The sequence below is a fragment of the Rattus norvegicus genome, chromosome 1 (assembly GCF_021556685.1).
Source record: "Rattus norvegicus strain SHRSP/BbbUtx chromosome 1, alternate assembly SHRSP_T2T, whole genome shotgun sequence".
Taxonomy (NCBI): Eukaryota; Metazoa; Chordata; class Mammalia; order Rodentia; family Muridae; genus Rattus; species Rattus norvegicus.
Window position 1 is genome coordinate 50,377,286 of NC_141534.1, and position 16,974 is coordinate 50,394,259.

The 16,974-nt window shown below is 47.2% G+C and overlaps 1 protein-coding gene across 1 annotated transcript in view; it reads right to left on the minus strand.

Annotated features, from left to right (window-relative positions):
* The window catches only part of Slc22a2 (solute carrier family 22 member 2), a 42,151-nt gene extending 36,646 nt beyond the window's left edge, over window positions 1–5,505 (minus strand). The window contains 2 exon segments of the mRNA NM_031584.2: window positions 2,792–2,895; window positions 5,004–5,505. Of these exon segments, the coding sequence (NP_113772.1) occupies window positions 2,792–2,895; window positions 5,004–5,417 (518 nt within the window). The 5' untranslated portion in view covers window positions 5,418–5,505.
* Between the last annotated feature and the right edge of the window lie 11,469 nt (window positions 5,506–16,974).

Here is a 16,974-nt window from a genome sequence, read left to right on the forward strand (position 1 = left end):
CCTTCCCCTTTATTCAATATTCTTACCTGAATAATTTCAAACTACCTTCTTGGCTTTCTTCTAAACCCCATGCCCAATCAGCTATTAGGTATTAGGGAATGTTCTTAATTATTTTGATGAGGGGTAAAATATTTTTTACTTTAATGTTGGTTATAATTTGTGAGTAAAATGGATTTCCATGACATTGCTGATTTCTTGTGTGAGGTCTAAAGCTATAGTGGGCATTACGTATTCGGAAGAGAAGTGCATGTCTTTTGTTCCTAGTTGTCGCTTTGCTCTCTTGCGCTCCCGTGGGACGGAAGAAAGGGCAATAGCCAGCGAAACTCCAGGCAGCTTTGGGAAAAGAACTAGAGACCCGTTGGAAGCCTCCAGGGGAGCAGTAGGGTATAGCAGCTTTCTAGAGATTACCCGCCTAGGAACAGAATGGGTGAGCTCACCTGAGGAGGAGGGGAACAGGTGGGATCGTTCTGGGAACGTGCTGTGGGGAGGGATTGGGCCTGGCCTACTTGAGTGGGCTGAGAATAATTAACAGGCTTCAGCAGCCCGAGTGAGGTTGTTGCCTGTGTGGTGTGACGATTCCTAGTCATCTGGTGTTAATGTCTACCTCGATGTACCAAGAAGCGGATAAACCGAAGCTGGCTGTCCAGTGGCCAGAGAATGCGTTTGGACCCTGAACCTCCTCACTAATGTGTCTGTCTTGACTTCATGGGCAGTCTGCAAAAAGCTACCCTCATTTCTGTGTAATCACAACACAAATTAATGACCTCCCCCTCCACCTCTCAGCCTCCCACAGCCAGTCCAGGAGGAAGCCAGCCAGGAAGGCTGAGCAGACAGTTACAAATGCATTGTGACTTTTGGCTAAGTGCCTCCGCCTCCATCCATCCATCGTCCTGCTGCCAACGGGGCCTCAGGCTCTTGTTAAGTCAGTGTGTTCTTGTGAGGCTTTCGTTCCTTTGCAATTTTGATGCCAACTTGATGTATAACCGAAGAAAGCTGTCTCACGTTTGGATTACATTCCCGGCAAAGAGAAAGAGTTGGGCCTGAGAAGGCAGTGGGCACAGCACTCAGTTGCCACATGTTTCGGGGTCAAATATGTATTTTTGCAGGCTGATTGTTTAATACGGTCATTATTAGAAGCTATGCACACTTTAAATCTCATTAAAAACAAGTGCAATGCACATGTAGAGTGTGTCATTTTCTATTTGTGTTGTATCTGATCGTCTGCAGCTGCTTGCACCGACTACATTTATATGATAGGATTGCTGTTCAGCCATGACTGTATACACATACGTAGACCCTACAAATGTATCATCCAACACACCGTGTGTCACACACACAAATGCACAGGTACACATCACCATGATATTAGGTGACTGGCAGTTAGAGTGGAACTGTCCAGGCCACAGAGTTCCGTGACTGGCTCATGGGAGGCACTCTGCACATGGGGGCACATGGGGGCGGGGCATTATGAATAATTGTATCATTGACCTTGATACCCAGGCATCTACAGTGCTTCTTAATCTCACTTTTCTCTCTGTTGAGGACTCTCCCCTTGCTAATGGTCATCTACAGAGCAAAGATATCTGTTCCTTAACTGAATCCTTAGTTTTATCCTTATACCCAACAAGTAAATGTAGCCACCACTCTTCGTCAAAAAGGAAGCATCTCTCTACAGCAAATGGCGACCATTATAGGAAACTAACTGGACACAATGCAAAGATTGATGGCTTATGGGGTACCCAGCCCAGTGAGTGCACCTGCAGCATAGCTGCTGCATTTGTGGCTTGGGGAACAGCATAGAAGAGGCCCAGAAAGATTGTAAGGACCAGAGGTCCAGGAAGTCTAAAGTCTTCTGTGTGGCCGCCTCTTTTAGAAATGGCTGCATAAACAGTATCAACAGACATGACCATGCAGAAGGGGGACAATCTCACAGGACCCCAGCCCTAGAACTATAGGCAGCTAATGATTGCTACAAGAGTAAGAACCAGCCACTTCCGGTCATGAGCTCCTTGACTGCTTATCTTGGTCAGCCCTGAAACTGCATACCCAACCAAAACAGACACGGCAGGTTGTAGTTACACATTTGCCCACACAGATGTGTCCAACACCAACAATCAAAGAAAGGCTATAGATTTGAGAGTTGGGGGCGGGGCACTGAACTGAAAGGAGGAAAGGGGACAGGGATGATGAAATAATATTTCAATTAAAAACGTAAAAGTATGGAAGAAATAAAAAGCACACAAACACACACACAAAATGAGATAAAAAAAGAGACTTTTGTATAGTGAATGAGTCCATAATGGTGGTAGCCAGAGCCAGGAGGCACAGCTTGGCCAGTGTCACGACTGACTATGGATGGACAGAGGCACAGAGCCTGGGTTTCTGACATGAGAATTTGCTGGCCTGTATAGGTGAAGCTCATAGCTCCCAAAGGCTCATGACCATGCCGGGGACAGTGAGGACAAAGAACACACTGAGAATCACAAGAGAGGGTAGATCATTGGTGGCCTCCTCTTCTAGACTGGAATTGGTGGAAAATCCATAAAGAATCCTGCCTGGTGGTTGAAACCTCCTTCCCTGACCTCCAGAGGACTGGAGAGTAAACATGAGTCATTGTTATCAAAGCAGCTGAAGGAACTCCAAGACTATAAAGCAACCACCATTAAGGCGGGTGGGAGCAAGTAGTCTCTCTGTGCGTTCAGGGTGAAGAAGGATTCGGGCAGGGTGGGTGAGCCCGAGTACTGTCTGAACCTGTGGGTTATTTTTAAAGCCCCACAGTTGTTTCACCTACCTGTCCGCTAGGTAGCCAATCATCATAGCACCGATGAAAAACCCCACGTTCACTACTGACTGAAACAGGTCCAGCATCCAGGAGTGAGCACACACCAGGTTAAACTGTCCAAATATGCGGTGCCGTCCAAGCCGGGGGAGGGGAAGAGAGTGGGGGAGGGCAGAGAGGGAGAAAATGTTATTAGCATCTCCTTAGATCTATTCATATCATAGTTCTCTGAGTATTTCTAACTGGGAGTTCCTGGGAGCACAGACGGTTCAGGTGATTACTGTGTGGTACTTACTCGAATATTTCTTGAACGGAGTGCCAATAGTCCAGCTGCACCGTAACCCATGCTAAATTTCTATACATTGCCAGATTTCCCCTGGAAATCCATTAGCATTTAGCATTCCATCTGACGGTGTGAGTCTGGCATTTGGCTAAAGCATTGGCTCTATCGGCTGAAAGCAGGTAGTGGCTTGACTTACAGACATAAGACTTACAGACAAATCCATCTTCTCCCTTCCATTCATAAGACACAAATGTGAGTGGAGGAAGACACGTGCAACAAGAGGAGAGAGGTCTCTGAACAACTCTTAGCTGCCTTTTTTTTTAAATAGGGGGATTTAAGGTGTCCTGCTGTGACTGCTACCTTTGGTCAGGTTTGCTTGGAAGGCGAAGGAAATGGAGCAGACAAGAGACCGCCTTCTGACATCCAGTCTGCTGTCTCTAATTCTGCAGCCTGGTGCACAGCCAAGTTCTGCTGTGGTCCCAGTTTCCTGACCTCTGTACAGAGGGATGAGGTGAGTTCCCCGCAGAGCTGTCTTAGAGTAGTGTGTTGTCCATTCTAGGAACCTTGATGTGGCATGAAGCCCATTTAAGATCTCCCCACGACCCCCACGAGGCTCCTCCACTAAAGGCCAGGATACCTTCTGAGAACCCAGGTAGTCCTTTTCAACTAGCTGCTTAACAGCTCCCTCTGTGTTCACAGGACAATTCCACAGCAAGTTTCCATGCTTGCTTTTCTCCTCACCGAATGAGACTTCACAGTTAGATCATGCCTCTGTGTGTGTGTGTGTGTGTGTGTGTGTGTGTGTGTGTGTGTGTGTGTGCATGAATGTGAGCTTTCATTGCGCATAGGTGTGTACACTGGCACACAGGGCCAGAGAACAGCCCTTGCTGCCAGTCTTATTAATTAATTAATTGAATGAGTGAGTGATTAGTTAATTAATTAATTAATTAGCTTTGAAAGAGGGCCTCTCATTGGCCTGAATATAGCCAACTAGGTTCGGTTGGCTGCCTAGCAAGCCTTGGGAATCCACCTGTCTTTGGTTCCCTGGTGCTGGAATTACATTGACGTGCCCACACCTAGATTTTTTCTGTGGGTTCTGGAGTCTGATCTCGTGCTTACAAGAAAATGCTTTATCTATTGAGCCATGCCCTCAGCCCATGACTATTTTTTCTGTTTAAAACATTTTTATCATCATGGTGTGTGTGTGTGTGTGTGTGCGAGTGTGTGTGTGTGTTTGTGTGATGCATGATGCATGTGAGCAGGTATGTCCATGTTATTGCATGTGTGTGGTTCCCTCCATCTACTTTTATGTGGGTTCTTGAGGTCAGTCCAATTGACCTGGAGTGCTCAGGCCTGCTTTGCAAGTGCCTTGACCCTCTAAGCCATCTTGTCGACCTCTGTGACTATACTTTTTAATAAGAATAATTGGGTCATGGTCTATCCCATAGCCTCAAAGTTTCCTGTGGACATTTTGGCCATGATAAAGAGGAACAAATATCTCTGGAGAGAAGAGCACATCTTATAATAATACTCTTTAGCCGAGCACAGGAGTCAGGGGAGGGTCACACCCTCTTTCTGGTGACATTAGTGTGGTGGTGGAATAGAAGGACTTCTAGCAAATGTGACTCCCAGAAGAAGCACGCCCACATCTGGCACCATTTTCAGGCACCACAATGTGTGCTTGCTTGCTGTTCATGGATGAGTCCTGCACATCCCAGCACCATGCCCGCCAGCATCAGCAGAGTTCTCCCTAACTACCTCAGACAAGGGAGAGGCTGCATGTTTTTACCAGGAAGCTAGGAGTTTATAAGGCATGTGGGGTCCAAAAAGCACGTCTGGACAAGTATAAGAACCATGTCTTTCCTGGTTCTTCCTTAAGACAGACTCAGCTGTTTGCTTCTTTTGCATCATAACTGCATTCTAATTCCTGAGTTCACTTACCTCAGTGACAATGGAGGAGCCGGGAGTGTTGTATACCCAGCCATGCTCGCAGGGGCCCAATGGCAACTGGTTCCTGTCCGCAGCCAGGCTGGACAGTGGGTCCACACAGTCAAGGGTGCTCTGGTTCCAGTCCACTTCATACCTCATGCACTGGCTGAGGAAGGAGGCCTCGTCCGAAGGTCCCAGACCCGGCACGGTGTAGTTCAGCTCCTCTGCCTGGCTCCAGCCACACCGCTGGCTCAGCTTGGCTGCCCCAGGACTCCAGCAGTGGTGGTCAGGGGTAAATCCTAGGAAAACGATGCCCACGTAGATGGGGGTGAAGGCACCAGACAGCAGAGCTAAGAGGAAAAATGTTTGTTTCTGAAAAAGGTGGAATTCCCCTATATGTTCTAGAATATCATCCACGGTCGACATGGTCCCTGGAGGCAGCTGTTCCTGAGGCTTCACCCACAGGGCTCCAAATGCTGCTGAAGGCAGCGCGCTCAGCTCAGGATGACTCTTGACCAAGAGTCAAAGGGTGAGCATTAGCTTATTTAGAGAGGGACCAGCCTTTGGGTCAGACGTCCCTCGGACAGGCCAACTTCCAATCGCACCTCTCTCCAATGGGGGAAGATCTTGCTGCCCGGAAATGCCCAGAGCAGGCCCTGGAGTGTGATGTGTTTATTGTAACCTCATTCTCTGTGAGTTTGTCTCTGCCTCACAGCAGCACTACAAACAATCACTTCTCTGTATCCCACGGGGAGAAATCTGAGTCTCTTAACATATCACAGCTGGTTAATCTTTCCCTAGCACATTAAGTGGCCAGAAAATTAATATATCCTTGTTACCTACACAGCCAGCCTCTCTTGTAGGTGTGACACAGACACACGCGCACTTGGTTATACACACCCAGTGCAATTTGCATCAGGGTCTGGGGGGTCCTGGATCCAAGCTCCTGAATCCCCCTGAAAGCGATGCACTTGAGCGACATGCTGTGGCGGCGTGCTTTGATTTCTCTCAGATTGAATCAGTCTGACGTTTCCAAGGGTTCATTCCAGTTTAGCATTCTTACCTCTCAACCCTGATGTGTCCTTCCTCTTCACCCCCTTGTGAGGAAAGAGTACCACATTTGCCTTACATATAGGTCAAGTGCAAACGCAGGACATGGGTGTATTTGTTCTACTGTCATTCCGTTGTTCCAGGTTGTTCCATCTAACTTAGGGATGCTCCTTCAGGATGCTGCTAAGGGTATCCAAATGCCAGGGAAACAGGTAGTCTCTCTTTCCTGCTGGACAGAAGGATCCCAGAGCATACTGATGCTGCCAAGCAAAACAAAGACGGGGGTAGCCTGCTGACAAACCTGCATTATAAAACTGGAATGTAAATCTGTCTGTCTTCTGTGTGTCCCCCGCCTTCCTCTCTCTTTCCCCCTTCCAATTTTCTACCTTCCTTCTCCTCCTCCACAGCTCTCCTCCTTTTCTTCTGTCAAATGATCAGTGGGCCTAACAGTTCGGTCCAAAGGCAGTGACCCCTAGTAATCTCCCTTCTCCTTGCAGCTGCCGGCTGAACACTGGTGAGGATACCCTTGACTGCCTGTAATAGCCTTGTCTGACTTCCAGAGAAGCTCCATTACCTGGACCCCTGCAGCCCCTTGGCCATTTGTTTATTGAGTGGGTTCAGAGCCTTTTAGGGATTTCCTCAGTCCTGTCCAGACATCCTAAGGGACGACGTCAGAAGCTGAGGCCACATCTGTTATTCACTGGGCAGTCGTGGGAGGGGCTAGCTCAAAAGCAACTGTGATTGTCAAGCTTCCCTCTACATTCACGGACCAGACATGGTCCTCACTGCCTCCCACTAGGAAATTCACAAGCGCTCGCTCGCACCTGTGACTGACTCATGGGTACAGTCTGTATCAGGACGCCAGATCTTCATGCCTGTGAGCAAGAGGCCTCCAGGTGAGAGTCAAGGAGAGCATCCTGTGCCAAGGAAATGTGTTGAAATGCATCCTGAACTAGAAAGACTGATCAGATAAGGCACAGGAGAGTGCTCGGATCGCTTACAACATGGGCTCGTTTGACACCTTTCTAGTGAGACACTAACACAGAAATGAAGCCCAGAGCTGAAGAGCTATAAAATCAGTGCTATTAGGTGATAGACTAGAGGACAGCTGAGCCACATGAACAAGCAGCTCCGTGTTGTCCCATGGGAGAAGCCACAGCCAGGAGCTATTCCAGTGCTGGGCACCTCAAACTGGGTCTCTTGTATCCTTATCAATTTACTTGTGGGATATTCTATATTCAGATATATGATCTGGGGATAATCTGGGACATTGATCATTTAATCCACATAAACCGATAATTTATTGTAATTAATGGCCAGAGTATTTCTCGATCTTCTATCAAGTTCCTCATAATACAAATAAATGTTGTCCTAGGGTTCTACCTTCTGTTCAGTGCTTCAGGTGATGGTCTGCAGTCACAGTGACCTCCATTTCTTACTTTCCCCAGATTCTCTACACCAGTGGGTGGAGATAGTCAAAGAGGGAAGTTAGACCAGACCCCAGGCACTTCAGAGACAAAAAGGTAGAGGAGAGAGGAAGGCTTGGTGTCATTTTTCATGCAGGATGGCTTCATGAAATGGTACCCATATCTGACATCAGTGAATCCCTTAGCCAGGTGGGGTCAACCTGAAACAAGATGGCGGAAGCAAATGGCCTCATAGAGACAGTGACTGCATGTTGTCAGCGAACGGGTTGACAGCAGTCGGCTGGGTAGGGTCAGGAAGGACATGAGAGTCCAGCTTGGTCCTCATAGGTAGCCATGTCACCAGACGTGCTCGTGACGTCCCTGGTAAACTTGGTGATTCCACCTGAGTCAGAGCTGATGTGTGTGACCACAAGGGACTCAGAAGGTTGGTTGACAAGCAGGCATTCAATCCCATACTCTCACCTTCCTCCCTGTTCTTCCTCTCTTCTGCCACACCCTCCTCCTATTCTGTCTTCCTCTTCATGAACCACCCCACTCTTCTATGGTTATCACAGCCATGTGGGACATGTAGATGGGCACAGCCTCTTTGTCCCAGAACTATGGACTCATTCCGCTAGCGGGTGTGACCGATTGCTTGAGAAAGCTTTTTCATGGTATATTAGAATTCATCTTCTAGAACTCACTGGGACACTAGTCTCCCTATCAGATGCAGGTTAGGTTAAAGACTTTCTCATGTAGAAATTCCAGTACAGGTATTGCTGTTTCTCGGCAGTGTGGGGCCGCGCTGAGGCTGGATGGTGATCACCCAGAATCTGCTGGTCTCCACCTCTCCAGCATCAGGACTTGAAGTGTGCATCATCACATCTGACTTGTTTGTGTGGGTTCTGAAGGTCAACCTTAGAACTTCATGTTTGTACAGGGAGCATTTTACTTAGCCATCTCCCAAGCCCCAACATACATTTTGCAAAGTGGACACAGATTGAATCAGATTAACAAAATGAAAACCATAAAACCCACAGCTATCAATGAACTTGTGCCTCTGGCAGCTTCCTTGGGCATCTTTTTAAAAAATATTTATTTACTTATTTATTCACTTTGCATTCTGATCACAGCCCCATCCCTTCTCTCCTCCCCCTGACAGACCCTTTGTCTCATCCCCCTTCCTTTTCTCCTCAGAGAAGAAAAGGCCCACCATGGTACCAACCCACCCTGGTAACATTAATTTGCAGCAAGATTAAGTGCATCCTCTACCACAGAGGCCAGACAAGGGTGTCCAGCTGGAGAAAGGGATCCGAAGGCAGGCAACAGAGTCAGAGACAACCTCCATCCCAATATTTAGGGAACCCGCATGAAGACCAACTTTCACATCTCTACAAATGTGTAGGGGGCCTTGGTCCAGCCCAAACATGTTCTTTGGTTGGCGGTTCAGTCTCTGGGAGCCCCCATGGGCCAGAATAGTTGACTCTCTAGGTCTTCTTGTGGCATCCTTGACCCCTCTGCTCCCCCAATCCTTCCTCTTTTTAACAAGTCTCCCTGAGTTCTGCCTTATGTTTGGCTGAGTGTCTCCGCATCTGTTTCCATCAGCTGCTGGAAGAAGCCTCTCAGAAGATGGTTATGCTAGACTCCTGTCTGCAAGCATAGCAGAGTATCATTAATAGCATCAGGGTTTGGCTCTTTCCCATGGGATGGGTCTCAAGTTGGGCCAGTCATTGGTTGGTCATTCCCTCAATCACTGTCCCGTCTTTATCCCTGCACATCTTGTAGGCAGGACAATTTAGGGCCAAAGGTTTTGTGGGTGGGTTGGTGTCTCCCTCTTTCCAGTAGAAGTCCTGCCTGGCTACAGGATGTGGCTACTTCAGGCTCCATATCTATTACTGGTTGGAGTTTCAGGATCACCCCAATAGACTCCTCAATCCCAGGTCTCTGGCTCATATCACAGATGCCCCCACAACTGATTTCAATTCTCTCTTCTAGCCCTCCCCACACACAGCCTCATCCCCACCACCATTCCCCTCCCCATTCCCCCAATTCCCCTCCCCATATCCCCATTCCCCTCCCCATGCCCTCTCCCACCCAATTTCCCCTCTCTGTCCTTCTCTCCAATGTCTATTTAATTCCTTTTCTGAGTGAGAGTCAAGCATCCTCCTTTGGGTCCTCGTTATGTAGCCTCTTTGGGTCTGTGGACTGTAGCACGGTTATCCTGTACTTTCTGACTAATATCCACTTATCAGTGAGTGCATACCATGTGTGCCTTTCTGGGTCTAGGTTACTTCACTCAGGATGATATTTTCTAGTTCCATCCATTTGCCTGCGAATTTCTTGCTGTCCTTGTTTTTAATAGCTTGGCCATCTTTTAATGACTTTTTATTAATTTAAATAGTTAAATCCATCTGGTTTTCTTTATTATTATCTCTTTTTTTATAGCCCGACTTTTGCCATGGTGCAAATGGGCACACATGAAGATCTGCTTGCCTCTGCCTCCTGAGTGCTGGGGTAAAGGCATGCGTCATCATGCCTGACCTCCACTTTGTGTTCCTATAATTTTCTGAATTTGGGTGTTATGTAATCAGTCAGATTCCTAGTCTTACCACCATGTGTTTCTCATTATGACGGACGATCTCCATAGCCAAAATAAGCCCTTTCTCCTTTAAGTTGCTCTTGTTAGAATATTTTGGTTTTTATCACAGCAATAGAAAAAGAATAGCAAAACATATTCAGTGACATTTGTTGAGCACAGAAAGGAAGAGGAAACCCTTTTCAAAATCATCTTCATGGTCGTGGGGACCAGAGCAATGGGGTTTTGCAACTCTGAGTATAATATGGACAGGTGGAAACCCCTTCATCTAAATTATTTTTTTTCCAATTTTTAAACTTAAAATCTAAGTACATCATTTCCTTCCTCCCTGTCCTTTCTCCAGTTCCTCCCAAACTCTCCCACTTCTCCTCAAATCCACGGTCTTGTTTTCTTTAATTACTACACACACACACACACACACACACACACACACACACACACACACACACACAAATGTATAACTGCAGTCTAACTACATCTGTTTGGTGTGATGGGGTGGGCTGCACCTTCAACATCATATGGCAAAGTCTGAGTCAGTGCTATGTCTAGGGGTCTGTGGTGCACACAGGTCATTAATTCTCTGCTCTTGCTGGCCCTCACATCTGAATGGGAGTGGACGAATGCCAGACCAGGATCACTGCCTACAGTCCAGAGCAGCGCACATCCCGGTGACCCAGAGTTGTAGCTTGGCAGTACTGTTTATCTCTTATGTAAAAAGCCCTGGATTCAATCACAAGTACTGAAAATCCAATGAAATTAAAATTCAATGGGAGAAATGTTCACAGCAATTGCAAGCAAAGGAATAAGTAAATGGATTTACACAAGCGGGGAACACTCCTTCAACTCCATTAACACCTTAAGCATGGATCAGGGTGGGAACAGAGAGGCTCAGTGGTTAAGAGCACTGGCTGTTCTTCCAGAGGACCCAGGTTCAATTCCCAGCACCTACATGGCAGTTGATCACCATCTGTAACTCCAGTTTCAAGGGATCTAATGCTCAAGGGATTCTGGTTCCTGTGGGCACTCCATGTTGTGATAGACATGTTTGTGTATGTATGTAATATTCATTCATAGAAAATTTGTCAGAGCCAAGGGTGGCATGGTCTCTTAGCCCTCCATCCCACTAGACACCCGAGACAGGGATGCTCAGCTGAAATCACGTCTGTTATGGGAACCCAGCAAAGTTTGCCAAGGTCTGCAACCCTGTCTCACCTCAGTAGACATTTACGTATGCTGTGATAGGCTGGACTATACAACAAGAACTGCATGAGAGAGATTCTGACTGTGTGCATGAGACTCTGACTGTGTGTTTTCCTCTTGAGTTGTGGATCATTTTACCATGAAGGCATGGACTGTGGTAGTGTATAAAGGGATCTCACACTGGGGAGGTGGCTCAGAGGGGAAGAAGAGCTGAACGTGACTCTCCAGAAGCCACGGAGGCAGACTCACAGACTAAACCCTTCATCTGCCGGAAATGAGGTCAACTCCATTGATACGTTCTGGGCTCTGAGAGTGAGGCAAGAGCAAGCAGTGCATCCTCTAGCATCCTAGGGATTCTCCTCGTTCAAACCTTATGGGCAAGGAGTGTTCCATCTCCCTTGGTCCTTTCTTCTTCAGAGGACTTTTCGGTTAGAAACATAACCACCATCAAGAAAAGAAAAACCAGAAAGATAAGCTACTGTTACATTCGCTCCAGAAATTCACTGACGTTCTAAGCTCCAGCACTTCAGGATGTGACCTCATTTAGAAAGGTTAGAACAGACCTCATTAGTTAAGATGAACTCACGCTAGAGTAGGTGGGCCTTGACCAATGGGACTGGTATCCCTCCCGGAAGAGGGAAAGAGTCACGAATGGACGCAGAGACTACGTGCTGTGGCTACCAGCCAAGGAAAACCAGGGAAGCACGTCAGAGGCAAGGAGGATCCCCCTGCAGGTGTGAGAGGTGGCGAGGGCCTGCCAACCATGACCTCAGCCTACCCCCGTACAGCTGCAAGAAGGTGTTTCTGTTGGTTTAAGCTGCCCAGTTGTGGCGTTTTTGTTACGGCAGCCACAGGAAACATGCCCACCACTGAGATGGAGTCAGAGGGTCCATAGTTCTTAGTCTTGGGTTTATATTGTATAAATGAAGGGAGCTCCTTTCTGGTTGTCTTCTTGTAGGAGTTTCCTGTGTTCATAGTCTTAGCTCTCTACTCCCGAGGGTGGAGCTCTGCATGGTTGGAACGTTGGTGTTCTCCCAAACTTAACATGTTGGAAACCATGGGGACTGGGGAATGGGGTTGCATCCTGGGACTGTAAATTTTGGTTGTATACCAATACAGCCTTTCTGAGTCTGTTTACTGTTACGTTAAAAAATTGTGTTTAAAAGCCTGGAGAGATGGCTCACCCAGTAAAGTGCTTGCAGAGCAAGCATGAAGACTCGGCTTTGATCCACAGCACCACAAGCAGAGAGGAGGGTCCTGGGTGCTTTGTAACTAGTCATCAGAAGTAAATCAAGTCAACAACAACTACAATGACAAACTAAAACAACCTCTCCTGCAACAAGTTAAATGGTGTCCAAAGAGGAAGGACACCTGAGGCCGTCCTCTGGTCTACACACACATGGGCACACACTAAGGGCACCAGATTTCCCCCTTCGTAAGTGCATTTAATACTCTGATAAACCCACCTTAAAACAGAAACACTGTAAGTTGGGGCCATCTTAAGTCAGGGGCTGTTCTGGTTGAGAGGTGAAAGCTTCAGGAACCTGCTTACTCACGAGGACTCCACTCTTGGGACAAACTCTATGTGTGTCCTTGCTCCTGCCATGTGAGGTACACAGCAGGAAAACATTGGAAAGCCCTCACCGGACATTGATTCTGCCAGACCTTGAGATCTGACCACTAGTGTCTCGGCCACTAGACCAGTAAGGGATAGCTTTTATTTTATTTTATTTTATTTTATTTTATTTTATTTTATTTTATTTTATTTTATTTTATTTTTACAATGCACCCATATTTGGACATCCTGTTCTCGGAGTAGAAAGTGGGCCTCTATTTCTTTATCTTCTTGTCTGTATTTTTCTGTCTCCTTATTTCTGTGCTGAAGGCTGTGTGTGTGTTCCAACTCTCTGGCTTTTTTGTTTGTGTACTTAGCCTGTGGGTGGCCTTGCCCAGGGCATTTTAAAGATTGAATTTGTACTTGGAGACTTGCTTATTCCCATTTATCTGCCCCCCCTTTAATTTTGCATTCCTGGATTACACATTTTAAAAACGTCCTTCAGACTTTGGAAACATTCCCACTGTGTTAGTAACTTGCCTTGTCAATGGGGCAGGACATGTACAGAGAAGAGCAACTTAGACAAGGAAAGGCTGACTTGGGCCCACAGTGGAGGGTATAGCCGGTCATGGCGGTCACGTTGTGGTGGCAGGAGCTTGAAATAGTTGGTCCTAGCATCTGCAGACGCAGACAGAGATGAATGCTGGTGCTCAACTTTCTTCTCTTCGCTCATCTGGGACCCCAGCCCACATGGATGGTACCAATCACATTTAGGGTGGATTGTCCCATCTCAGCTAACCCAGGCTAGAGAGTCCCACCTAGACAAGGCCACAAGGCTTGCCGCCTGGTGGTTGTAGATCCTGTCCAGATGACACTCGAGGTTAACCATCACGTTTATGAAGTTGTTTTCAAATCCCCTGACTTCCGTATTCCTGGGTTGGAGGCAGGATCATCTTGTTCCTTGGCTTTGTCTGGGGACTCAGCCTCTCATGACCTACAGGCTTGAGGTTGCACATCTGTTTCCCCTTGGTACCAAGAGTCTACCCCACCCATGAGCCTGGAAACCCAAGAGCCACTTATCCGATTCCAAGTTGTTCTATGAGCCTGGCTTCTGTGAGCTTTTTCTGCGCTTGAGGTCTGTATCCAGTGATGCTCTACCCAGCATTGTTCTGCTCTAGAGATAGCCTGGTCTGCTAGAGCCTGCATGGGCGCCACTGTCAGCTGGTATCCATAATGTGCCTACTGTATGCTCACTGCGGCCAGACACTGAGGATACAGAAGGAAGCAAGGCGCAGTCTCTCTCTTCAGTCCAGAGAGCTACAGAGAAGTGAAGTTTTGTGTGTGTGTGTGTGTGTGTGTGTGTGTGTGTGTGTGTGTGTGTGTGTGTGTGAGAGAGAGAGAGAGAGAGAGAGAGAGAGAGAGAGAGAGAGAGAGAGAGAGAACGAGAACGTTTTTGAGGAAGTCCAGTGGAGGAGCTTCTCATCCAGGCTTTGGGAGATGTAGGGAATGGGAAGTGGGTTGGTAGGGGGGAGAGCAGTTTGTAGGGAGCCCCTTTCCACCTTGGCTTCCTTCTTAAGGAGTGTGTGTAGGCTCACTACCAAGACCTCACGCAGCCGTTCTTTCTGTCTTCCTCCCACTGGATGAGACTTTTGTGAGCTGAGTGCTTGCTTTCAGCGCCAAAGAAATTATTATTGGATGAGTCACCTTGGAAAATGTAATTCCAACAACCATTAAGGTAGCCTCCCAAATATTAATACTACTGTCGGGGATGGGTTATACCCCAAAGGCCAAGGAGAGGCACATGTCACTGTAAATGTTTCCGAGGGGGTCTGCTCCCAAAGTTTCAGATGTAATGAAAACCAAGTGTTTTAGCCACATATATTTTGGTAAGGTACACAAGTTGTTATTTATAATGAAAGGAAATAATTTGAGACAATTTCAAACCAAGGGACCTTCTAGAGGAAATGTGCCCTGGGTAGTCCGTAGGGCTGTCTGTTGAGTGTCTGGGTTGGATGTCTCTTTGTTGAAATAACATTTGATGTGATTGAAACCAGAGTTTTTTTTTAAACCTTTGTGTAACTTAAGTTTGGAAGTGGCCAGCTCTTTGTGGCTGGGAGTGCTCTGCATAATGTAGAATGTTTTTGCAGTTTCTCTCTTGGTTCCAGCCAGGAGGTACCAGCAGCCTCTCTTCTTGAGTCAGAACACAGGCTAAGTCTTTATTGCAGAGAAAACAAAAGAAGGTCCAGAGAGGTAGGTCATGTGGCTTAGATGACACGGGTCCTCTACCTGTGTCCTGAATAACCACCTGCCAGCTAGTGTTTAGTTCTCTTTGAACGGAGCCCTAAGCACACACTCACGACATCTTGGAGAGATAAATTCGACCAGCTTGTGCTGTTGGCCTTTTCTCCAGTTTGCTGAAGAACTGAGATTTCTCCAAATTCCGATGGTGTTTTTGGAGTTGATTCCTCCTGGCTTTCCCTTTCTATTAGAACAGTGTCTGCCTCTCGCCTTGTGAAAACACGACCTGTAGGCCAGTTCCCGAGGGCTTTGTGCACCTGGTCTTTCTTCCTCTTGTCTGATCAGGTGACCAGATGCCGGCCAAGCAGTAAGGGGATCCGTACACAGCTTTGATCCTCTGATAACAGGGAGTGATCCTTTTGCAAGGTTAAAGTTCACTTCATGAAAACATCTGCTTCTTTTTGAGATATTTTCTCCTGGTTGGTATATTTAGACACCTACGGGGTAATAAAAAAAAATTCACTTATTTGAAACTGTGTGTTCTTGTCACTTGCCTCTAAAGCATCATGTTGCCAGACAAGTGACAGCAAGGAGAGACTGGAACCAGGCTCTGGAATGTTCTTTGGGGGATCACTCTGTTGATCCCTATTTGACTGTCTCATCTACAGGTTATTCAGGGTCACGGGGAAGGTTTGGATCTTGGCACTTGGATTCTGACAGACATGTTGTCACTGTGACTGGAGACTTGTGTGTGGGAAAGACCAACAAGCCAGGACACAGCAGTGACATTCAAGCCCTGCTCAATTTATGTCAGTGTACCAGTGACGAAATTCACGGCTCTGTTGTCCCTCGGGGCTGCTAGGGCTGTCTGCTTGGATGGATTCTTGCAGTGGTCTATGCCAGTGGCTTCTCCCTGCCTTGTGGTTGCTGATGGCCAGCAGCTCCAAGAGATAACTCAGGAATGCTGCTGACGCCACAAGCCGGCTCAACACCCTGACCCACTTGTGCTAGGACCCTTGGAAGCATAAGGCTCTCAGCTGCCACCAGCCAGGAGAAGGAACCAAGTTTCCATATTGTGAGCTGCTCATTTGTAGCCAGTGAACACACTGTCAAGTTTGGGCAGAAGCCAGAAATACCCACAGGGAGCCTGAAGATGGCACGGAAGCAAAATCATGTCATGTCTATCTAGTGGTAGCCCAGAGTTGCTCTGAAACGCTGTCAGTAAAGTGACCTTTTTGCAAACACGGGGGTCTGAGTCCAGTCTCCAGCATCCATAGAAAGAGTGGGAAATAGTGGTACACATTTAATCCCAGTGTCTCCACATGTGTACATATATACATGCTTACACACACATGTGAACCTCTCCACACAAGTGCATATGCATGTACACACATAGAATGAGTTTGAGTGTTAATGCTGGAAAAATGGAGTACTTGATGAGGACTCAGTAGCAGTCCCTGCCTCAATTTCTTTCAGATATGAGGTAGGCAGGACAGAGAGGCACCAATCATGGTCTGAGATTCTCCCTGTGTGTCCCATGCTTTGTCTTGCTGGTGTCTCAGCTTGAGAGCAGCTGAGCAGAGGTGCTGGGACCATGTAAGCCCACTAAGACCTGAGTGCTTGTCTCTGCTGAGTGGAGCTGACAGCAGATGTTTACAGACTCTAATGGAATGAATGGAAGATTCTGCATCTGTTTTGTCCAGGACAGAAGCATGTGGCCACGCGTGTCTACTGACCCTTGAAATTAGGCTGGTGCCATCAAGAAACTGAAATGTATTTCTTTTTAACTGATTCATGTGTGAGGTTTCATAGCCACATGTAGACAGTGGCCACTGCACTGGCTAACACATGCTTCTGTTGGGCTGTGGTAGCCTATTGAGTGTATCCCTACACAGGATGAGCTGTTCGCTCCTCTGGGCTGTGCACATTGCAGGTCTG